The following is a 22,922-nucleotide window of genomic DNA, read 5'->3' as shown; positions in this document are numbered from 1 at the left end:
AGAGAGAGAGAGAGAGTGTGTGTGTGTGTGTGTGTGTGTGTGTGTGTGCGTTCGTGCCTGCGCCTGTGTGTGGGGGGGACCATTGTAGCAGGTTATTTTGTGACACGTCTATTCTTACTCTCCTCTTCTGCTGGGGCAGATCCAGGGGCCAATCCTAGCCGGCCCTTAAAAGGCCAGCCCTCATCTCAAGCAGTAGGTTGCCAGTTCAATGCCCCAGCAGACCGGAGGGATGGTTAATCATAGGGATGTTATCATATCGATTATTGAGGTTATCGTTCTGATCAATACTCATCAGGTGGTTCAGAAGGTTTCAGAACGTATCCTGAAGGCCTCTGGTTGTTTGGTAAGATGGCAGAAACACTGATGACTTGGATTTGCTTTATTATGATGTCATCAAGTAGGCGAGAGAGAGAGAGAGCGAGAGAGCGAGATAGATAGAGAGAGAGAGAGAGACTCACACACAGCAGCAGTTTATGGAGATGGATGCAGAACAGCTGAGTGTAACGTGAACCGGACCATGAGGGCCATGTTGCAGTTCAGAAATCCTGTTTATCCTCAGTAGGACCTCACTGAGGACTCTCTCCCGGTTTACCCACAGCTTTGTCGCCTTTCAACTCACCAGATCCACATCTTTAGCCCAAATCACATATTGTGGAAGTGCAGCCAATCACAAGCCAGCTCTGAAATAAAGAGACAGGCGACTGGCTGACCCTTTTAGCCCCGCCTCCCAGACTATAATTAGTTCAGGAACCTTCTTTGCATCAGCTGTTGACTCACTTTCAGACCAGTTTTAGACCAGCGTCTACTGCAGCGCTAGAGAAGGGTTCATAAGAGTGTGACTAACCCAGGTCAGACTAACCCAGGGTCATCAGAGAGACTAACCCAGGTTCATCAGTGAGACTAATCCAGGTTCATCAGTCAGACTAACCCAGGGTCATCAGAGAGACTAACCCAGGTTCATCAGTGAGACTAACCCAGGTTCATCAGTCAGACTAACCCAGGGTCATCAGTGAGACTATCCCAGCTTCACTAGTGAGACTAACCCAGGTTCACTAGTGAGACTAACCCAGGTTCACCAGGGAGACAAACCCAGGTTCACTAGTCAGACTAACCAAGGTGAGACTAACCCAGATTCACCTGTGAGACTAACCCTGGTGAGACTAACCAAGGTTCACCAGTGAGACTAACCCAAGTTCGCTAGGGAGACTAACCCAGGTTCACCAGTGAGACTAGCCCAGGTTCATCAGTGAGACTAACCCAGGATCACCAGTGAGACTAACCCATGTTCACTAATGAGACTAACCCAGGTGAGACCAACCCAGGTTAACCAGTGAGACTAACCCAGGTTTATCAGGGAGACTAACCCGGGTGAGACTAACCCAGGGTCTTCAGTGAGACTAACCCAGGTTCAGGAAGAACAATGTTTATTTAAGAGAAAGGTTACGATCACGTACATCAGTCTTATTAAGAGGTATTCAAGGTAACAACAGGTCAACAGTAAACCAGTAGAAACAGGTCAAAAGTAAACCAGTAGCAACTGGTCAACAGTAAACTAGTAACAACAGTTTAACAGTAAACCAGTAACAACAGTTCAACAGTAAACCAGTAACAAGAGGTTTACAGTAAACCAGTAGCAACTGGTCAACAATAAACTCGTTACAACAGGTTAACAGTAAACCAGTAGCAGCTGGTCAACAGTTAACTAGTAACAACAGGTTAACAGTAAACCAGTAGCAAAAGTTCAAAAGTAAACCAGTAGCAACTGGTCAACAGTAAACCAGTAGAAACAGGTCAACAGTAAACCAGTAGCAACTGGTCAACAGTTAACTAGTAACAACAGGTTAACAGTAATCCAGTAGCAACAGTTCAACAGCAAACCAGTTACAAGAGGTTAACAGTAAACCAGTAGCAAGAGGTTAACAGTTAACCAGTAGCAACAGGTTAACAGTAAACCAGTAACAACACGTTTTAAACGTTTGCTGGTGTGAGGAGGAGAGTGTAGGGAACATTTGGGTCATTCAAAGGTCAGGTAATTGAAATAACAATTTAGGTAAGAAATATTGTTGATATGAATATGTTGGGATATAGTCATTACATATATTCCAATCCCAACATGTCCAAACACATGATACATTATACACTGATTATTGAACAAAGATATGAAACAGAGCAGATATAAATACAGTCAACAGAAGGTTAGTCATGTTCTTCTGGATCAGAACCACATAGGAACAAGGATTGGAGATAGTGATTCTTTTGATTGGTTGTTTGGCCCCGTTGCATGACGACAGGCCCATGACGACAGTCATGATGGGAAGCATCTGAAATACAAAACGTCAAAGTTGATCCTTTTTTGTCGTGATGTATTTATCGTCACTTTATTTAATGGATCTGTAATGGGCATAATGGAACAGGGTTGAGTGAAGTGGGAGGGGCATAAAGGAACAGGGTTAAGTGAAAGGGGCAGGAAGGGGCATGAAGGGACAAGGTTGAGTGAATTGGGAGGGGCATGAAGGAAGAAGGTTGAGATAAGTGGAAGGGGCATAAAGAAACAGGGTTTGGTTAAGTGGAGCAGGATGTCCCTCCTGTAGGTGTTCCCTCCTCGTCGCCAGAGGGCTGAGGGGTGGGGAAGCCTTGACTGGCATTAAGGCTGGGATAGATCATACACAGACAGCAGTCCATCTCATTCCTAACCCTGCTGTGATTGTCTGGGTCTTATCGTAGCCCTGCTGTGATTAGCTAGCTCTAATCGTAGCCCTGCTGTGATTGGATACCTCTTATTGTAGCCCTGCTGTGGTTGGCTGTCGCTCTAGCGGTCTTCCTGACACAATCTTCCTTCGGTCTTCTCCAGGGGATCGAGGCCAACATGGCGGCCAGCTACACGAGCTACCCTGCGGGGCTGAGCTTCCTGTCCCAGCGCTACCCGCCCCCGCTGCCCCCGAAGCCCGGGAAGGACAATGCCCGTCTGCAGAAGCTCCTGAAGAGGAACGCCAAGAAGAAGGTGTCGCCGCAGGCAGCCCAGGCCGCCGCCGTGTTCCGCTCCAGCCTGTCGCCGGTCAACGAGGCCAGCCCCGACCTGGAGCACAGTGACCACTCCACCCCCCCCAGGACCCCCGAGACCCCCCTAAGGGGCACGGCGCGGTTCCCCCCCCGCTTCAGCGTGCGGCCTCGTTATCAGCATGTGGCGTCCCCCTACCCCCAGAGGGTGGGCTGGGGCCAGCCTCCCCCAATCTTCTTCCCCGACTCGCCGACCACGCCGCCAGTCCTGTTCCCGCAACACAGCACGCCGGTTGCCACGGGTCCGCCCCCGCTGACGGCCCCGTCCCCGCTGACGGCCCCACCCCAGATGATGGCCCTGCCCCCATTGATGGCCCCGCCCCCGCTGATGGCCCTGCCCCCGCTTAAGGCACCGCCCATGCTGATGGCTCCGCCCCCGGTGCAGCTGAGCAGGGCAGTAGAATCAGGAATGCCCTTTAAGATGGAATTCACAATTCCGGCACATCAAGTAACTCTGCTGCCCGGCCAGGGTCGGCCTGGATGGATGCCTGGTGTGAACAGGTCTCCCAGTCCAGTGCCGGTTCCATACTCTGGTCCCGGCCCAGTATCAGTCCCCTACTCAGGAAGCCAGGTGGTGTTGAAACCCCTCACAGTGTTGACCTCGTTTGCTAAATCAAAAAGTCCTCGACCTCACTTCAGAGCCACTGAAAACTCGAGATCTCCCAAACCGATGTTTGAAGTTCCTCAGATCCGGTTGTACACCGCAAACACGTCCTTCTACGAGTCGTCCAGGACCCCTCCGGTCTACGACACGACGGAGCTCACCGCCATCGGCACCACGGCATCGCGGAGCAAAACGCCGACCCCGGAGACACGACGTGGGCCGACTCCGTCAGCAGAGGTGAGGGGGGGTTTGACTCCGACCAGAGAAATCCGGCAGGCTGTGACTCTTGTGAGTCAGGGCGGTTCCCTGGTCTCAGACTCTAGGAGTAAGACCCCAACCCGTGAGCCCATCAGATCCTCCACACCAAAGAAGGAAGTCACCAAGATCCCTCAAACTCCTAAAGCTGAAACCACATCCCTCCCTCCGACCCCTGAGGTCAAACGAGCTAAAACACCGACCTACGACTTTACGACTTCCAGAACTCACTCTGGGCGGCCAAAGACACCCTCATACCGCGTGGCTCGGGCTAAAACACCAGTCTTTGAAATATCAAGAACCAATCCACTTCTATTTTGTGTGTCACCGATCCCAGCGGAGTCAGAGAGGAAGACTCCCACAGCTGTCCCGATGATGGGTTTGTCCACTGCACAAAGTGTCAAGACAAAGGATGCTTTAACTTCAAATGGGGACATCCATTCAAACATCACGCCAGTAGCGCCATCCATAGATGTTTCAAAAACAAGGTCTGAGCCTTCTGTTGCTGTGAAAGCACAACAGGATATCCCTGCTGCACCACCAAGTTATCCAAAGCTTCAAACTCTGCCTTCGGCCCCGTTATCACCGCAGATAACTGTCTCTGGTTCCCCAAGGCCTAAAACACCTTCATATGAAGCCCCAAAGCCAGCGCCCCCCAAAACCCCTTCTCACCCGCGGCCCAAACCTCCCAGCACCCAGGGCCCCTCCAGCACCAAGGGCCCCCCCAGCACCCAGGGCCCCTCCAGCACCAAGGGCCCCCCCAGCACCCAGGAGGCTCAAAGCACCCAGGGGCCGTCCGGGACCCAGGGGGCTCACAGCACCCAGGGGGCCCCCGGCACCCAGGGGGCTCCCCTCACAAAGACAGCACCTGGGTTCCCCAGACCAGGCCCACCCAGGACTTCATACGGAGCTCAGAGACCCAAGACGCCCACTCATGGGGGGTCCAGGTCTGGGTACCGGGGCTTGACACCAGCCGAGTACGTTGCTCACGGTGGGATCCAGTGCTACTCTCCAGCATTCGGTTTATCTGGTGCCACAAAGTCCACTCAAGAAGAGCCTCAGACCACAACCGTAACGTCAGTGAAAACTGAACCAGCAACCCTTGAACTTTCTGTAACACCAAAGGTCGCGGCGGCTGAGGTGTCTGGAGGTGGAGAACCGTCTGGAAAGAAGGCAGAGGAGGTAGTGTCCTCCAGACCGCCAGCACTCCGGATTCCAACTATTGTTGTTTCCCAAGCATCAGACACCCCAGAATCAGCTTCATCCCACCAGGCCTCACCTGCCATCGTCACGACAGCGTCTGCAAAAACTGTGTTACAGGACACCGCAACAACGACAGCAGACAAAGCAGAAGTCAAAACTCCTGTGAAGAAGATAAGTCCTGAGGTCACCAAACCAGAGAATCAAGCCAAGCATTCTTTAGTGACCTCAGAAAGTAAAACCGAAGACATAGTTCTTCAGAAACAAACAAAAGAAGCTCCAGCTGTTTCACTGGAGACCAAAGCTAAGTCCTCAGCTAAGAAAGCGTTGGCAGGGGTTTTCGGGGTCCCCAGGACCCAGGAACCAAAGCCAGGCATCCCTTCAACACAAGAAGGCTCAGCGCCTGGCTTCCCTGCTGAGGCTTCTGCTGACTCAACACCTAGCAAAGGAAAAGAGGACAAAGCTCCCTCCTCTCCTGCAGCCAAACCAGACAGCCAGGAAGCATCTGACTCAGCCCAGGCGGCGCAGGTTCTGTTCAAAGCCCTTGGGAAACCAAAGGGATTGAAATCCAAACTGAGCGGATGGTCCCGCCTCAAGAAGCACATGGTGGTGGAGCAGGAGGAGCCCAAGTTCCCCGAGGGGGCAGAAGAGAAGAAGGAGGAGGCAGGAGGGCAGGTTGTGGCTGAAGCTAAACCTTCCGATGGGAAACCTTCCGAGGGGAACCCTGCCAGCGACAGCGACAAATCGAGCAAAGACGCTCCAAAGGGAGCCATGATGTGGAACGCTGTCCTCTTCCAAATGTTCTCCACCAAAGAAAACATAATGCACCAGATAGAGCTCAACAAAAGCGAGGAGGAGAAGAACGAGGGTGGAACAAAGGAGGAGTCCAAGGAGATCCCGGCCTTCGCCCATCGGCTCCCCATCCTGCTCTTCAGCCCCAAGTTTGATGCCAAGAAACTGAGGGAAGCGGCATCGAGACCTCTCACGAAGATCTCCACCGTGTTCGAGATGGGCCTGATCGGCCGCAAGAACAAGGAGGAGGAACCCAAAGACTTTAACAGAACGGCCAGAGGCTTCCTCGTTTCTTAGAAACATGCCGACAGCGTGAATAGTGTGCCAAAATACAAACTTTTTGGAGAAGAAATATCTGTTTCTAAATGTCTTGTGTACAGGTGACCTAGAATTCTTACTAATAAAAATATATGTACAGGAAGTTTTTAGTATCTGTGGTATCCGTAAAGTAGACAGTTGCAAACTTTATACTTGAAATGCATCGTACTGTATCTGGGTTCAGCTGTTCTGATTCTTGTCCAAGGATAAAAGTCTCTTGGGATGTCTTTAAATCGATCATTATTGTACAGCTTCTCTAATGTCCTTTGCGGATTATTTGATCAGACGTTGAAACTTACAATGTTAAGTGTTGAGACCTTTTACAAATGAACGCATAAATAGACCTATTGTTCACACTAGAACTGTGTGCAAATTCTTATTTCAGAAAAACGGCCTTGGCGACTTCAATAATGTCGCACTAAATATTGCAGTGTCCACATTGAAAATAGTGTAGCGTTGAGCACAATATTTTTAATGTGGATACTGCAATACTTAGTGGTTGACGTTGTAGAGTTGGCTCCTCGTCTTCTCATGTTCGGTGCATAGTCTTCTGACTTGTGTATACCAGGGTTAAAAGCCAATGTTTAACATATATTGGTTATCTCTAATCATCTATGATATTGTGGAAAATAATGGTGCTAATTATTGATATCATAGTAAGCTTTCTTTATTTATCTTAGGTTTTGTTGACCTGAATGCTTTTGGCTTTTATTATGATTAGATTTAGCTAGCAGTTAGAAAGGGAGGAAAGGTTTGCAGTTAAAAAGGATTTGCTTTTGGTTAGGTGTCGCTATTACTAATGCATTGCTAAAGCTAAGGGCTTCACTTATATTATGGCCTTGTTTATGGTGGGCTAATAATTTGACTTTTTCGAATTGTATGATTTTGGTATTGTTAAGGCTTTACTTATGGTTACACATTGCTAATTCTAATGGTTAATCTTTGCTAGTGGTTAAGCCTCCTTAGTGGCAACATGAATGCTAATTAATTATTTAAGCTGCTAGTAAGGCTTTGCTATGGTAAGAGTTACCTAATGCTGTCTTTGCTAAAGACTAATTATTGCTACTGTTAAAGCTTATCAAATGATGAAACTTAATAAAATGAGACAGATTAAGAAATCCAAATTAAAACAATAAATCAAAGATATTGCAAACAGTTAAAAAGCAGTAGTAAAGAAGGAATAATTTGATAGAATACTGATCTGCTATCCATATTTAAACGCCATAATGTCCAGTCCATTTAGCCCTCGGTAATATCAATACTTTATCATTCATTTCAATGTGAATGGTTTTGAAAGGGTTGAGTTTGAGGGGTCAGAGGTTAGACAGTTTGAAGCGAGATCGTATCTAGTAAGTGGCTTAAAAGGTGAGAGGAGTCGGTTGATGATTTTTGATGAGGTATTTGAAGAGAAGTTGGATCAATAACCCTTGAAGTAGAACAGACACTTAGAAACCAGACCCTAAGCCCCTCCAGACGAGGACTGCATGTCTTTTATATTCGCTCCTTGTGACAGATGAGAAGTGTTTGCATTAAAGGTGCTTCAATAGGACACGGCTAACCTCATTGTGTGGACAGATGTTTGAGGTGTGTGGACTGTAGATGTTTGAGGTGGACAGCAGATGTTTGAGTTGGACCGCCAATGTTTGAGTTGTGGACCGCCAATGTTTGAGGTGTGGAACGCCAATGTTTGAGGTGTGGACCGCAGATGTTTGAGGTGGAGAGCAGATGTTTGAGGTGTGGACAACAGATGTTTGAGGTGTGGAGAGCAGATGTTTGAGGTGTGGACCAAAGATGCCAGAAATTGGACGAGGGAAATCCCTTTTTTTTTTACGTGATTTTTCAGTTTTAATGTTTCAAGAAACAAATTAGTAATGCATAAAATATAATGATAACATTTATCATGTATTATAATAACATTTATCTAATAATAGCACAGTTTACATGATACAATTGTTTTTACTGCGTAACGTGTGTTAACTGTGTAATAGATCATCATAGTGAGTTAAGATGGGGTTTATAGTTATATTAGAGTAAATGTTACCAGGTATAATTGGAGTTCAATGTAGTAATTATTGGTAATTAGTAGTTCGAGGGAACTTACCGCCCACTCAGAGTTTCTGATATTTTCCATGGCCAGTCACCACAAACTTGAACTTCTTTCCAGAAGTGTCCTACAGAAATGAAAATCATGATTATTTGATTATTACTGACTATGGCAAATTACTGAATATTTAGCAAGTGTGTGTGTGTGTGTGTGTGTTGGTTTGTGTGTGTGTATGCGTGTGTGTGCGTCTGTTTATGCGTCTGTGTATGTTTGTATGTATGCATGTGTATGCGGGTGTGTATGCATATGTGGATGTGTGTGTGCATCTGTATGTGTATGCGTGTGTGTATGTGTGTGTCTGTGTTTGTGTGTCTGTGTATGGGGGTGTGTGTGCGTGTGTCTGTGTATATGTGTGAGTGTATGTGTGTGTGTGTCTGTGTGTGTCTGCCTACCCCAGCTGTTGCTCCAGATGTTCCCGTCCTCTCCGTGTCTCTGATGCCCTCCCACATGTTCTTCTTTTGCATCACGTCTCCCGGCCTCACTTCCTGTCGACACAACCGTCAGCATTACCTCATATCCTGTCCACACAACCCTCAGCATTACCTCACTTCCTGACCACACAACCCTCAGCATTACCTCACTTCCTGTCCACACAACCCTCAGCATTACCTCACTTCCTGTCCACACAACACAACCATTTATAATTATTTACTAACACTTTAATCCACTGTGACTGAAGGACTGAACTGAATTCAGATAAACGTTAACAGTTAAAACCAGCAAATAATAGAAGATATATACAACATAAACACAAAACCGAACAACTGATGTTAAGTTGGCTATTAAAAGCTGCAAGCAAGACAAGTGATGTCAAAAAGTGTTTAAACACTCTCCAGGGTTCCCTCATTTTGATCATATTAAGAATAAAGTCTTTCTTCAAACAAACAAAACCAAAAAAAAAAAGTTATACAAAAGCATTTCTTGAGGCTAGTTCTGGAAACCAAACATATTGTGGCGGTGTTGGTGGACTCAGAGGAGCTCTCCTGCTGTGTTCACAGCAGGGCTGGGCTGAGGGTGAAACGCTGCCCTGCCCTGCCTGGCCACTAGGGGTCAGTGCAGGGCCACTAGTGGTCAGTGCAGGGCCACTAGTGGTCAGTGCAGGGCCACTACGGTGTCAGGGGTCACTTCAGGGCAACTAGGGGTCAGTGCAGGGTCACTAGGGGTCAGTGCAGGGTCACCAGGGGTCAGTGCAGGGCCACTAGTGGTCAGTGCAGGGCCACTAGGGGTCAGTGCAGGGCCACTAGTGGTCAGTGCAGGGCCACTAGGGGTCAGTGCATGGTCACCAGCGGTCAGTGCAGGGCCACTAGTGTGTCAGGGGTCAATTCAGGGCAAGTAGGGGTCAGTGCAGGGTCACTAGGGGTCAGTTTAGGGTCTCCCACAACCTCCCCCATCACCAACACTCGGTCTTTATACCATATATATATATATATATATATATATATATATATATATGGTATAATGACCATATATATACATAATATATATCATTCTGCAACTCTCTCCAGGAATGACAGACGGACAGACTGCGGCGACAGAAAGCCAGGTGGATAGGCAGACGTACAGACAGATAGAGGGGTATGTTTGATTTGGACGTACTGCTGGTCTAGAGGGCGGGGCCTTTCCACTTGAGTCTGGACTCCCCTTCACCCATTGGGTGATTAGGTTGGCCACGCCCACCTTTAGACCCTCCGTGTCCTGAGAAAGAGAGAGAACGAGATACAATCTTAATACAGGAAATTAATTGATTATTGTAGCATGTAGCATGTAGCTTGTATCATATAGCATGTTGCCTAGCTGGGTGTAGCCTGTACCATGTTGGATGTAGTGTGTAGCCTGTAGTATGTAGCCTAGCTGGCGGTAGCCTGTAGCATGTTGGATGTAGCGTGTAGCCCATAGCATGTAGCCTGGCTGGGTTTAGCCTGTAACATGTTTGGTGTAGCCCGTAGCATGTAGCCTAGCTTGCCTTGCAGCCGGCCGCCCTGGAGGGGCTGGGGGTCTCCCCGGCCTGGAACACACTCCTCCTGGAGGCCAGGGGCCCGGTGGGGCTGTGGAGGTCCCCGGAGCCCCGCCGCACGGCACGCACCTCCTGCTGGGAGGTCTGGAACACACACACAATGTACTGTCACCGTGCACACACACACACACACACACACACACACACACACACACATACACACACACACTGTACTCAAACCGTGCACCACAGACACACATACACACACAGTGGACTGTCACACACACACACACACACACACACACACACACACACACACACACAATATACTGTCCCCGTGCACCACACACACACACACACACACACACACACACACACACACACACAAACATACATAGTGGACTGTCACGGTGCAACACACACACACACACACACACACACACACACACACACACACACACACACACACACACAGTGGACTGTCAACGTGCACTACACACACACACACACACACAGTGTACTTACACCATGCACCACACACACACAAACACAGTTGACACTGTGCACCACACACACACACACACAGACACACACACACACAGTGGACTGACACCGTGCACCACACACACACACACACACACACAATGTACTGTCAACGTGCATTACACAAACACACACACACATACACACACATACAGTGTAGACTGCTTTCACCGTGCACCACACACACATTCACACTCCTAACTAAACCCCAGTTACAGGTTAATTTTACCTTTCAAAGGCATCGCTCATTCTGACGTTTTACTTTTGATCAGAAACATCTTGTTTTGTCATGTTAAAATTGCTGTTCTGCACATCAAGTAAAGACTATAAATAAAGTTGATGCCGTAACTCTCTCTGCACGTCTCAGAGCTTTACGAGCTCTGAGTCGGGAACGCAGATGAGCTCAGCTCACCCAACCGCCCGTAAATCCACTTTAATGACAGAGAACCGATCCCTGAGTCAGAGCCGAGGGCCCGACGCCACGAGAGGCCCCCAGATCACACAGACCTAGAGCCACGGTTAAAGATCCAGAATTAAAACTGCAGATCCAAAATCAAGTCTTCAGATTTGAAATCAGGCTTACATGTCTGAAATCTTGTCTCCAGATGTGAAATGACGCTCACCTCGATAGCATTAGCATACTGCTCCAGTCTGTCGTCCAGCCGGGACAGCAGCACCGGCGGCTGGCTCTTCTTAAAGCTGTTACTATGTTAGAGAAAACCAGGACAGAGTGCGAGAGAGAGAGAGACAGAGACATATCGTGAATACATGAGGAGCCTGTGTATCGGTAGGTAGTGCATGATGGGATCTGTAGTGTTTACCTCTTCTTCAGGGATCGGCTCAGGGACTCAGTCCTCTCGGAGATCTGGAGGAGAGGGGAGAAGGGAGAAGGTCAAAGGTCACCTCAGGTCTCTATCAGGTCCTCAAGCACCAACAGGAAGCAGATAAACCATGGACCGCCGAGCATGCTGGGAGAGTCTGCCTTCATCACGCTGGTCATGTGTGTTCGCAGAACAATGTCTGCCCCATGGTAACAGGTGGCATGGCAACACGTTAAACACACACAAACATTTAGAGTCTAAAACACACACACCAGCCTGCAGAAACACATACATGTACACACATTAAAACAAACGCACACACTTATACATGCACCAATTATACACAAACACACACACACACACAAGCACGCACACACACACACACACACAATCCTCACCAGGTGTGAACTGTCTGCATCCCGACCTTCACCACTGTCTGTCTGAAATCACACTCATCGTAAACACACAGTAACACACACACTGTAAAACACACTGTAACACATACACTGTAAAACACACTCATGGTAAACACACAGTAAGACACACACTGTAAAAAAATCAAACACACTCATGGTAATACACACACTGTAACACACACGTAACAGACACACTGTAACACACACTCATTGTCAACACACAGTACCACACACACTTTAACACACGTGCAGCGTAACACACACACAGAGTAGCAGACAAACTACAGTTACGTGTGTTCAAACACACAGGTGAACCCACAGGTGATCCCACAGGTGATCTCACAGGTGAACTCACAGGTGATCTCACAGGTGAACCCACAGGTGATCTCACAGGTGAACCCACAGGTGAACCCACAGGTGAACACACAGGTGAACTCACAGGTGAACTCACAGGTGAACACACAGGTGAACACACAGGTGAACACACAGGTGAACACACAGGTGAACCCACAGTTGAACACAAAGAACTCAAGCTCATGCGACTCACGCGTTGTAACTCAACACAGGCTGTGGAAACAATGAGGTCCAAGTTATGCGTCCATACATCAATATTTAGAACAAAGGACACGTCTTCTAGTACTATTACTAGTATCGGTGTAGTGCCTAGCCCTGGGGTTGAGGCGGTGGATGCCCTTGTCTAAGGGGTATTTTGAGGCAGTTTATGTGTGTGTGTGGTGCACGTTGTCAGTCCACTGTGTGTGTGTGTGGTGCACATTGTCAGTCAACTGTGTGTTCGTGTGTGTGTGTCGCACGGTGTCAGTCCACTGTGTGTGTGTGTGTGTGTGTTTGTGTGCACGTGTGTGTGGTGCACGGTGACAGCACACTATGTGTGTGTGTGTGTGTGTGTGTGTGTGTGGTGCACGTTGTCAGTCAACTGTGTGTTTGTGTGTGTGTGTCGCACGGTGTCAGTCCACTGTGTGTGTGTGTGTGTGTGTGTGTTTTTGTGTGTTTATGTGTTCACCAAGAAACACAGGTTGAAAATAAAGTGGATTTGTGTTCATCCTTTAATAAACCATGGAGGCTGACCACCATCCAATCATCTCCAACGCGATCCTCTGAGCGGGGGCAGGTGGAGGGGTGGAGGGGAGGAGGGTAGGTTTGGGGTAGTCAGGGGTCTCACCTTGGGTGTGGCTCTGGGGCAGACTGGACCGACCCCCTCCTCCTGATTGGAGCTCTGGCCCCGGTCTGCAGCCGGCGTCCTGGGCTCCGGCTGCCCCTTCAGGCCCCTGCGCTGCTCCTGAACGCACACAAGAGCCCTCGTCAGATCCTCTGACGGTTCTGATGGTTCTAAAGGTTCTGGAGGTTCTGAAGGTTCTGAAGGTTCTAAAGGTTCTGGAGGTTCTGAAGGTTCTAAAGGTTCTGGAGGTTCTGAAGGTTCTGAAAGTTCTAAAGGTTCTGGAGGTTCTGAAGGTTCTGAAAGTTCTAAAGGTTCTGGAGGTTCTGAAGGTTCTGAAGGTTCTAAAGGTTCTGGAGGTTCTGGAGGTTCTGAAGGTTCTAAAGGTTCTAAAGGTTCTGGAGGTTCTGAAGGTTCTAAAGGTTCTGTAGGTTCTGAAGGTTCTGAAAGTTCTAAAGGTTCTGGAGGTTCTGAAGGTTCTGAAGGTTCTAAAGGTTCTGGAGGTTCTGAAGATTCTCGTCTCCATCCAATTTAGTTCAACCTGTCAGCATCTTGGCATAGATGACCACTGACCCCGACCTGCTCCTTCGTGATATGGATCTGAATTTCGATACAGAAGGACAGGAGTAGCTCACCTCCTCTCCAGCCAGGCGGAGCTCCTCCTCCCGGACTCTCCTCCTCTCCACCCTCCACCTCTTCAGCACCTCCAGCTCCTGCTCTGCCTCCTGCTGTCTCTGCTTCAGCTGCTCCTGCTCCTGGTTCTCCTTCTCCTGGTGACTAGGTCAGAACCCAAGAGGTTAGGGTCAGGTTAGGGTCAAGTTAAGGTCAGTTTAGGGTCAGGTTAGGGTCCGGTTAGGGTACGGTTAGGGTCAGGTTAGGGTCCGGTTAGGGTCAGGTTAGGGTCGAGTTAAGGTCAGTTTAGGGTCCGGTTAGGGTCAGGTTAGGGTACGGTTAGGATCAGGTTAGGGTCCGGTTAGGGTCAGGTTAGGGTACGGTTAGGGTCAGGTTAGGGTCCGGTTAGGGTCAGGTTAGGGTCAAGTTAAGGTCAGTTTAGGGTCCGGTTAGGGTCAGGTTAGGGTACGGTTAGGATCAGGTTAGGGTCCGGTTAGGGTCTGGTTAGGGTCAGGTTAGGGTCAGGTTAAGGTCAGGTTAGGGTCCCTAACCTGGTTGTGAGGGTAAGGTTAGGGCGACCGGTTGAATGGAATCAAAACATTCCTACCTGATCGGCCTTATTGTTTTCATGTTCATGCATGATGTCACTTCCTGTGGGGGCGTGTTTCCGTTGGTGTTGCTGTGAACCACTTCCTGCTGGAGGAAGGCCTTGGATTGGTTCAGTTTTGTTTCCTTCTTGTGTTCAATCTGGAAGTAACAGAAGAACACACTGAGTACCGCACAGAACAGAGCGTTCTTCATGATGCAAGTGGAGGAGCCAGGGGGACCCACCTCTCTGTTGGGGGCGGGACAGACCACCTGCCTCACGCCCCTGGTCCCCCCCTTCTCCCTCTCCACCTGCTCCCTGCCAGCCGCACGTCCTGGCTCTGTCCTCCCATCGGTGGCCTCCTCCTTCTCCTCCTCCTGCCTCTCCTGCCTCCTGAGGCGGGGCTGTGAGGGGTCCCAGGCCGTCTCCTCCTCCCCGGAGTCCAGGCCGGCCTGTCTCCTCCTCGCTCTCTCCCTCTGCTGGGCACCTCCGTCGCTGAAACCCTCATCCTCCTCCAGGGGGGAGGTCTGGCCGGGCTTCAGCTCCTCCTCGTTCCTGGAGGACAGGGGGGATGGGGAGGTGTTAGTGGTTAAGAGACCCCCAGTCCAAAGGTCCCTGGTTTGATCCTCACCCTCTGCTCCAGAAAAAACATGTTGGTGTAACATGTTGAGCATGTCTGAGTGATATAGTCCAAACAAGTTGAGGCAGGTTCTGGTGAACCCCTTCTCTATTCCCCAAGGACAAAGTCTCATAAAATGAGCGTAAAATGGTGCATAATAAACATGTTCAGCATTCCTTCCAGGGTAAAACATTTCCTCCAGGTCGCTGTTGAGCTATTAAAACGGAGAGAGTATCGACACATGTGGAGCGACTGCATGAGTCAGAGGGTTCATTATCGATCCATTTGGACCGAACACAAAGCATCATTAGGATCAGCTCGGGTTGGACACCAGTTCAGGCATCAAACAGAACAACACTGAGGTGTTCACACCAGGAGAACAACCAGCCACGTATTTACCAGGTCAAAATAAATAGACCAGGACCTCCAGATGGTGGTTACCTGTAGTGCAGACTAACTAGTTGTTTATTCCAGGACCTCCTGGTTACCAGTAATGTAGACAAACTAGATGCTTACAGCAAGACCTCCAGATGTTGGAAATCAATTTGCAGCTGTCAGACCACAGCTGGGAAGCGAGGGAACTCTCTGTGGTCCAAACAAACCATGCCGCTGAATGTCTACTTAGACAAATGTCATCAGTGTGAATCACCAAACACATGAGAGCAACATAGATGAACCATGTTGTTCTCTATAGCCTTAACTCTAACTCTAGTACTGCAATGAACGACCTGTCTGCTTATGTTCCTGGTCGGGTCCCCCCCCCCAGCTCTCTGGACTGCGTCAATATTGACCTATCAGTGGTCCTCAAAAAGGACATGGTAGAGTACATCAATCCCTGCTCTCGCTCTCCTGGTAACACAGCTGTGTGGCCTCTGATTCACGCTAGCTACGCCATCGCCAACGCTAACCCTAGCGCTGGGTAAACATGGAGAGAGTCCAAGGTTTAGGACATCGGCTGTAACACACGGCTGTCATGGCCGACCCCTACGCTACGCTGGACAGAGTCCAGTTTCTGCTTCTGAAACCAGGACATGCTGAGCCCCAGTCAGTTGCTTTGGCTGAAAGAGGTGTCTGTACTGACTCTATACTGTAGCCGATGGTTAAGGGTCGTCTGTACTGTCTGTACTGTAACTGATGGTTAAGGGTTGTCTGTACTGTCTGTACTGTTTGTACTGTCTGTACTATAGATGATGGTTAAGAATTGTCTGTCTGTCTGTACTGTAGCTGATGGTTAAGGGTCGTCTGTACTGTAACTGATGGTTAAGGGTCGTCTGTACTGTCTGTGCTGTCTGATGGTTAGGGTTGTCTGTGCTGTCTGATGGTTAGGGTTGTCTGTGCTGATGATTAGGGTTGTCTGTGCTGATGGGTAAGGGTCGTCTGTACTGTCTGTACTGTAGCTGATGGTTAAGGGTCATCTGTACTGTCTGTAATGTAGTTGATGGTTAAGGTTCGTCTGCACTGTCCGTACTGTAGCTGATGGTTAAGGGTTATCTGTACTGTATTTACTGACTATACTGTCTGTACTGTAGAGGATGGATAGAGGGTTGTCTGTACTGGGGAATGCCCAGACTGCACTGTGATGTTCTTATGGATGTTAACGACTGAGCGACTGAGGGCTGGAAGGAATGTCTCCTGCCACCCTGCCCCCATGACAACAACACACCCATCACTAATCCTAACATCATAAATCATAAATCATAATACATCCATCTCTGATAATCCTCTTACCTCTAATCTCCAACACATCTACCGCTAACAATGTCCCAGAGAGGACATATTCATCCTGTTACTGTCTGATACATGTAACTGCTCTGCTATTGCTGCCTGGTACCGTACTGCTACAGGCTATAGCTACAACCCCCCAGGAGAGAGGAGGAGGGGGAGAGAGGAGAGCTACACCCCCCAGGAGAGAGGAGGAGGAGGAGAGAGGAGACCTACACCCCCCAGGAGTGAGGAGGAGGAGAGAGGAGAGCTACACCCCCCAGGAGTGAGGAGGAGGAGAGAGGAGAGCTACACCCCCCAGGAGAGAAGGAGGAGGAGGAGAGAGGAGAGCTACACCCCCCAGGAGAGAAGTTGGAGGAGGAGAGCTACACCCCCCAGGAGAGAAGGAGGAGGAGAGAGGAGAGCTACACCCCCCAGCAGAGAAGGAGGAGGAGAGAGGAGAGCTACACCCCCCAGGAGAGAAGGAGGAGGAGAGAGGAGAGCTACACCCCCCAGGAGAGAGGAGGAGGAGAGAGGAGAGCTACACCCCCCAGGAGAGAGGAGGAGGAGAGCTACACCCCCCAGGAGAGAGGAAGAGGAGAGCTACACCCCCCAGGAGAGAGGAGGAGAGAGGAGAGCTACACCCCCCAGGAGAGAGGAGGAGGAGAGCTACACCCCCCAGGAGAGAGGAAGAGGAGAGCTACACCCCCCAGGAGAGAGGAGGAGGAGAGCTACACCCCCCAGGAGAGAGAAGGAGGAGAGAGGAGGACATGGAGGAATCTAAAGGCCTGGAGACTGGAGATTAGAGGCATGGAGACCAAAGCTCTGTTCTCCTACCCCTCCTCTCCTCTGCTCTCTCCTCCCCCCTCCCTCCCCTCTCTCTCCCTATCCTCCCCCTCTCCCCTCTCCCCTCTCTCCATCTCCTCTCCCCCCCCTCCCTCCCCTCTCCCCTCTCTCCTCTCCCTCTTATCCCCTCTCCCAGAGTAGTAGGGGCTTGTCTCAAACCAATCAAAGTACAATAAGTTATTTTGCCTTTGATGACTGTAGCGTCATCCCTTGCTGTCTTGGAGCTCATATTTAATGTCCTTCACTTTCTCACACCCAGACGTCTGGGATGGATCCAGCCTGCTCTAATCTTAACCTTATCTCAGTGGATCTAATCTTAACCTTATCTCAGTGGATCTGATCCGGTTTGAGTGTTGTGGTGCATCAGAGCCCTCAGCTCTCTGATTACAGAGCCGCTCGGGTTCCCGCCGCGCTGGGGATGGAGACCACACGACACCACGAGGTGATGAATCCTGACGTGGCTGCTGTGGTGGAGAACAGAGACACCGTAATAACAACCCTGGTAGTGTGGAGGAGACATTCCTGCTAGATGTTGTCATGGCCCATCTGTCTCCACCTCCCACACAGGGGCGTGGGGCGGGGGGGGGGGGGGGGGCACAGCAAATGGGCTCCCAGAGGAAACGTTTGCCGCTCTTAAGAAGGCGTCCATTAACTCACGGAGATGGTCTCCAGAAGATGAACGAGAAGGAGGGAAGGAGTGGAATCTGATAGCTACTGAAGAACGGCTCTGGGATAGAGTGAGTTTCTACTCTACTCTATGGTTGAGGGCCGAGACGTTTACGATGGTGTTGGGGGGAGAGAGAGCGAGAGAGCGAGAGAGAGAGAGAGAGAGAGAGAGAGAGAGAGAGAGAGAGAGAGAGAGAGAGACCCAGCAGATCTTTTGATCATCAGACATGGATACTAGAATATGAACCTCTAATCCCAGACTCATTCATCTCCTCCTTCTTGCTCCTCACTCTACTCCCTCTGTGGTGGTAACGAAAACCAGTTTGTTCTGCCCCAGCAGCTGCTGTGAAAGGAACCCTTTCCTTATACGGCCCTTCCTGCCACATTTACATACAAACTGTCTCCGCTTCAAACCAACGGAACTTGGCAGGTAAAACCCCGCCGGAGGAGAACCCGTTTGAGAGCAGCCTCAAGCTGGGTGCTGGTGGAACAGCGGAGGTGAACATCTGCTCAAGGGTTCAGGGCACACAGATGAGTTCTGGTGATGAACGGGTTTCTAATGATCCTCAGAGCAGCAGCACTCTCGTTTCAGAGCCCTAGAAAAGAGAGCGCATCCAGAAACACCCAAATGTTGTCAGTATCAGGGGGAATGTATCGGAATGGGATTCACCTCTACATGCTCTGAGCCTCCTCTGGAGGGGGTCACCTCTACCTGCTCTGACCCTGGAGGGGGTCACCTCTACCTGTTCTGACCCTCCCCTGGAGGGGGTCGCCTCTACCTATTGTGACCCGCCCCTGGAGGGGGTCACCTCGACGTGCTCTGACCCTCCCCTGGCGTTGGGCCAAAGTTGCATGAAGCACAGGCCCAAATTCCTCACTGAATTGTGAGTACTTGCACCCTTTTAAAGTTCATGTTCACACGTCCAATCAGAACCCACACACATTATTCATGTTCATAAAAGAAAACATTCTCCGGAAAAGATTTTGCGCGGTGAAGGGGGTCCTCAGCCGATTAGGTTTCTGAGAGTGGATGCACCAGTCGAAACAGTTTGAGAACCACTGGGGTCATAGGTCATCACTCACTGGGGGTCCTCTGGGCGGCGGTGGGATTCCCGTCGCCGGCGGCGCTGCTCCCGCTCCACCTCCTCCGCATCCTCCAGGCTGCGCTGCGCCGTCACCCTGGCAACCAGACACAGGTACCACGTTAGAGCCACGCCCCCAGAAGAGGGTTATCCTGGCTGCTACTTGGAGCTGCTCAGTAAAACCGGAGTCTGCTACTGGTTCTACTGGGAGCTGCCCTGTAGAACCACAGGCTGCTACTGGTTCTACTGGGAGCTGCCCTGTAGAACCACAGACTGCTACTGGTTCTACTGGGAGCTGCCCTGTAGAACCACAGGCTGCTACTGGTTCTACTGGGAGTGTTGGGGTGTTCGATGGGCAGACTAACTGCCGATAGATTCCATCTGTTTGCTGCTGGGTCAGGTTACCACACACACACACACAAACACACACACACACACACAGACATACACACACACACACACACACACATACTTAATGACTTCCAGGCGGTGTGTCCATCTGCTTTCCTGACTCTCTCTGACCTCTGACCCCAACATCAGGAACCACCTCAGGTTAAGTTTATGACCTCATCGGTCGCCGTAACGACGAGCTAAAGAGGGTGAGGCGGTCCCAAGCCCGCTGACGGTCATCCCCTCGCCGCCGCCCCCAAACCCCTCCCCCCAACTCCATCCTTCCTGCTCTGCCACTGCGGGGGCCAGCGGTCATGTCCTGTCGCCCCGGCAACCAGCGAGAGGAAGAGAGAGGTCAGGGTTCAACCTGCAGCTGTTCATGTTCAGATAATATATAATAATTATATTAATCATGATCATAAACAAAGGGAGCCGTTTACTGAAGGAGAGACGCGTGTCTGGGAAGCTAGCTGGATGCTAAACAGCTAACATAGCATGTTATGTAGACTGGCCGCTGGGCGCTCAGACAGCAGTGATGATAATGTGGAGCAAATTGGTCTGGTGAAGGTCTGACGAGGCAGATGGAGACCAGACGACTGGACCAGCAGCCCGGCCTCGCTCGGCTCTGATTATTCATCAAACAGGATTAGATGATGTGGCGCCGCCTGATGCAGACCGATTGACCTCCTTTCAGGAGAGCGTCTGCCGGGTTTGTTCCCAGCAGGATTACGTCTCGGTGTGCCTTGCTCCTGGGTCTACTGCCCTGGGGAGAAGCTATCTCCACCCAGACAGCCCAGTTCACAGGACTGGGACAGAGGCTCACCAGGACTTTGTGTATCAGGTCTATGTTTGACTAGGTCTAGTTTTACAGGTCGATGTTTTACCAGGTCAAGTTTTAATGGTCTATGTTGTACTAGGTCTATGTTTTACTAGGTTAATGGGGGGACTGGCTCCGTCTATAATCCAGGGGCCTGAGGGCCACTGGTATGTACCATGTGTGTGTTTTGTGTTCCTGAACACAAATAGTAAATATTAGGGGGAGACACGCCTGGACTAGTCTGACCAGGCTGGGGTTAAGTGTTCCCTCGCTGCCTCTACATGCTCAGACTGTTGTCATTGTCCACTGATCCCCTCACAGAGAGAGAGAGGGAGAGGGGGAGAGAGAGAGAGAGAGAGAGAGAGAGAGATAGAGAGAGAGAGAGAGAGAGAGAGAGAGAGAGAGAGAGAGAGAGAGGCTGCCAGTGCCAGCTCTCAGAGCTCCTGTGTGCGACGTGTCTGTCATCACTCGCTGAGTGTTCTCCTGACGGGATAATAACGGCTTTCTGTCGGGGCCGGGACGGGGCCTGTCGCTACCTGCAGGACATCGGAGACGCCAGCGTTGGCACGGTGATGTCACAGGGGTCCGCAAACAAGCATCGAACAAACACACCCAAACACACACACCTCCTTGTCTTGTCATGCTGTAGCGTAAACAGAGTACTTCACCGCAGTGTAGACGGTGTGTGTGTGTGTGTGTGTGTTAACCAGAGGGGAACATTCTCACAGTCTCTCCCTAAATGCCTGCCTGGTGACATCACTCCCCCCCCCCCACTGAGTGGAAGCAGAGGTGGTCTGCGTGTTTCTCCTGACCCGACCAGGTTCTGATAAAGGGGTCTGGGCAGCATCGCACTGCGTGGTACCTGATATGAAGTGCTGTCTAACCCCTACCCCACCAGAACTCACATGTTACTAATCCCTAACTAGCATATTACTAACCCCTTTCTAAGATGTAATTTAGGTTTACATTCAATAATAATTTCCTTACTGAAGCTCATTCTAGCCAAACCAAGTTCCTAACTAACCCTAGCCCCTAACCCTAACCCCTAACTAACTCTAAACCTTAGCTAATCACAACCAACCCTAATCCTAGCTAACCCTATGGCGGTTAGCTAACACTACTGGTGAAGTCACAGCCCTAGTGATGTCACAGCAATATTGATGTCACAGCACTAGTGGTGTTGTTACAGCCCTAGTGATGTCACAGCAATAGTGGTGATGTCACGGCACTAGTGATGTCACAGCCCCAGTGATCTCACAGCACTAGTGACGTCACAGCACTAGTGATGTCACAGCCCCAGTGATCTCACAGCACTAGTGACGTCACAGCACTAGTGACGTCACAGCCCCAGTGATATCACAGCCCAAGTGATGTCACAGTCCAGTGGTGTCACGTCACAGAGCTGTTGATGAACAGTTATGTCAAAGCTCTGAGGACTGATGACTCAGAGCTCTGACATCGTTTCCTCTTATCTGAGTCATCAGTCCTCAGATAAGAGGCCTTCTCTCATCACACCACCCAGAGGTCCAGCTGTACGGCAGGAAGTCCATCGGCCTGAGAGAACCCAGAGAACAATCTGTGATCTCTCACCTCCAACCCAGAGGTCCGGCCTCCTCCTGTCTGACTCAGCCAGTCCTGAGGCCTCCCCCTCTCTCCTTTCTCCCCCACTCTCTTCCTCCCCCGAGCGCTAACACTAATACAGCTTCAATAGAGTGTTAATGAAGCTTGAGGTTAGCCTCAAGCAACTTGAAACAGAGACAGTTTTCAAAAGACAATCCCTGACTGAGAACACACACACACACACACACACCCACACACACACCCACACACACACACACACACACACACATACACACACACACACACACACACACACATTTTAAAGACTACATCAATACTAAAACAAACAAAGAAAGATTTAAAGAAAGAAGGTTCAGAAGGGAGTTTAAGGATAATAAAGGTAGTTAAGAAGGCTGTTAGGTGAAAGTAAATCTAGTTAAGACGGATGTTAGTGGTAGTCAAGGTAGTTTAGAGGGTAGTTAGAAGGTAGTAAAGGTAGTTTAGAGGGTAGTTAGAAGGAAGTAAAGGTAGTTTAGAGGGTAGATAGAATTAAGTAAAGGTAGTTTAGAAGCTAGTTAGAGGAAGTAAAGGTGATTTAGAAGCTAGTTTAGCGGCGGTGCCGGGAGTTCAGAAGGTGGTAGTTTAGGTTCTACCTGAGCAGCTTCTGCAGGCCCTGCTTGCTGGAGTCCCTCCGTAGTAGAGCGGTTGACATGTCGTCTGAGGAGATCTATCTGTTATCCGCTGGTTGAGCTGAAGACCTCGAAACGTCCAGTCTGCTCAGAGCCTCGACGCACTCTCACACACG

At 49.9% G+C, this 22,922-nt stretch overlaps 1 protein-coding gene across 1 annotated transcript; it reads right to left on the bottom strand.

The window, feature by feature from the left end:
- Positions 1-1,476: 1,476 nt before the first annotated feature.
- lsp1a (lymphocyte specific protein 1 a) lies at positions 1,477-22,910 on the bottom strand. The gene is made up of 14 exons (XM_079743922.1): positions 22,771-22,910; positions 19,352-19,447; positions 14,682-14,991; positions 14,458-14,597; positions 13,874-14,015; positions 13,245-13,361; positions 12,047-12,088; positions 11,649-11,692; positions 11,451-11,532; positions 10,294-10,428; positions 9,927-10,025; positions 8,723-8,815; positions 8,328-8,397; positions 1,477-2,321 (listed from the first exon to the last, which is right to left on the bottom strand). The coding sequence occupies exons 1-13, from the start codon at positions 22,827-22,829 to the stop codon at positions 8,335-8,337; spliced, it is 1,422 nt and encodes a 473-aa protein (XP_079600048.1). The 5' UTR covers positions 22,830-22,910; the 3' UTR covers positions 1,477-2,321; positions 8,328-8,334.
- Positions 22,911-22,922: the final 12 nt, after the last annotated feature.

This window comes from Pollachius pollachius, assembly GCF_949987615.1.
Source record: "Pollachius pollachius genome assembly, chromosome: 9".
Classification (NCBI taxonomy): domain Eukaryota; kingdom Metazoa; phylum Chordata; class Actinopteri; order Gadiformes; family Gadidae; genus Pollachius; species Pollachius pollachius.
The sequence above is the reverse complement of the archived record's forward strand: the minus strand, read 5'-3'. Positions and strand labels throughout refer to the sequence as shown.

Bases quoted from the DNA above. Each gene is read 5' to 3' on its own strand.
- lsp1a (XM_079743922.1), bottom strand. From the start codon at position 22,829: ATGTCAACCGCTCTACTACGGAGGGACTCCAGCAAGCAGGGCCTGCAG. The intron at 10,429-11,450 runs GTGAGCGTCATT...TGTGTGTTCCAG, and splicing joins AGTATGCTAATGCTATCGAG to ACCTCCCAGCAGGAGGTGCG. The intron at 10,026-10,293 runs GCAAGCTAGGCT...TCTCTTTCTCAG, and splicing joins CCAGGGCGGCCGGCTGCAAG to GACACGGAGGGTCTAAAGGT.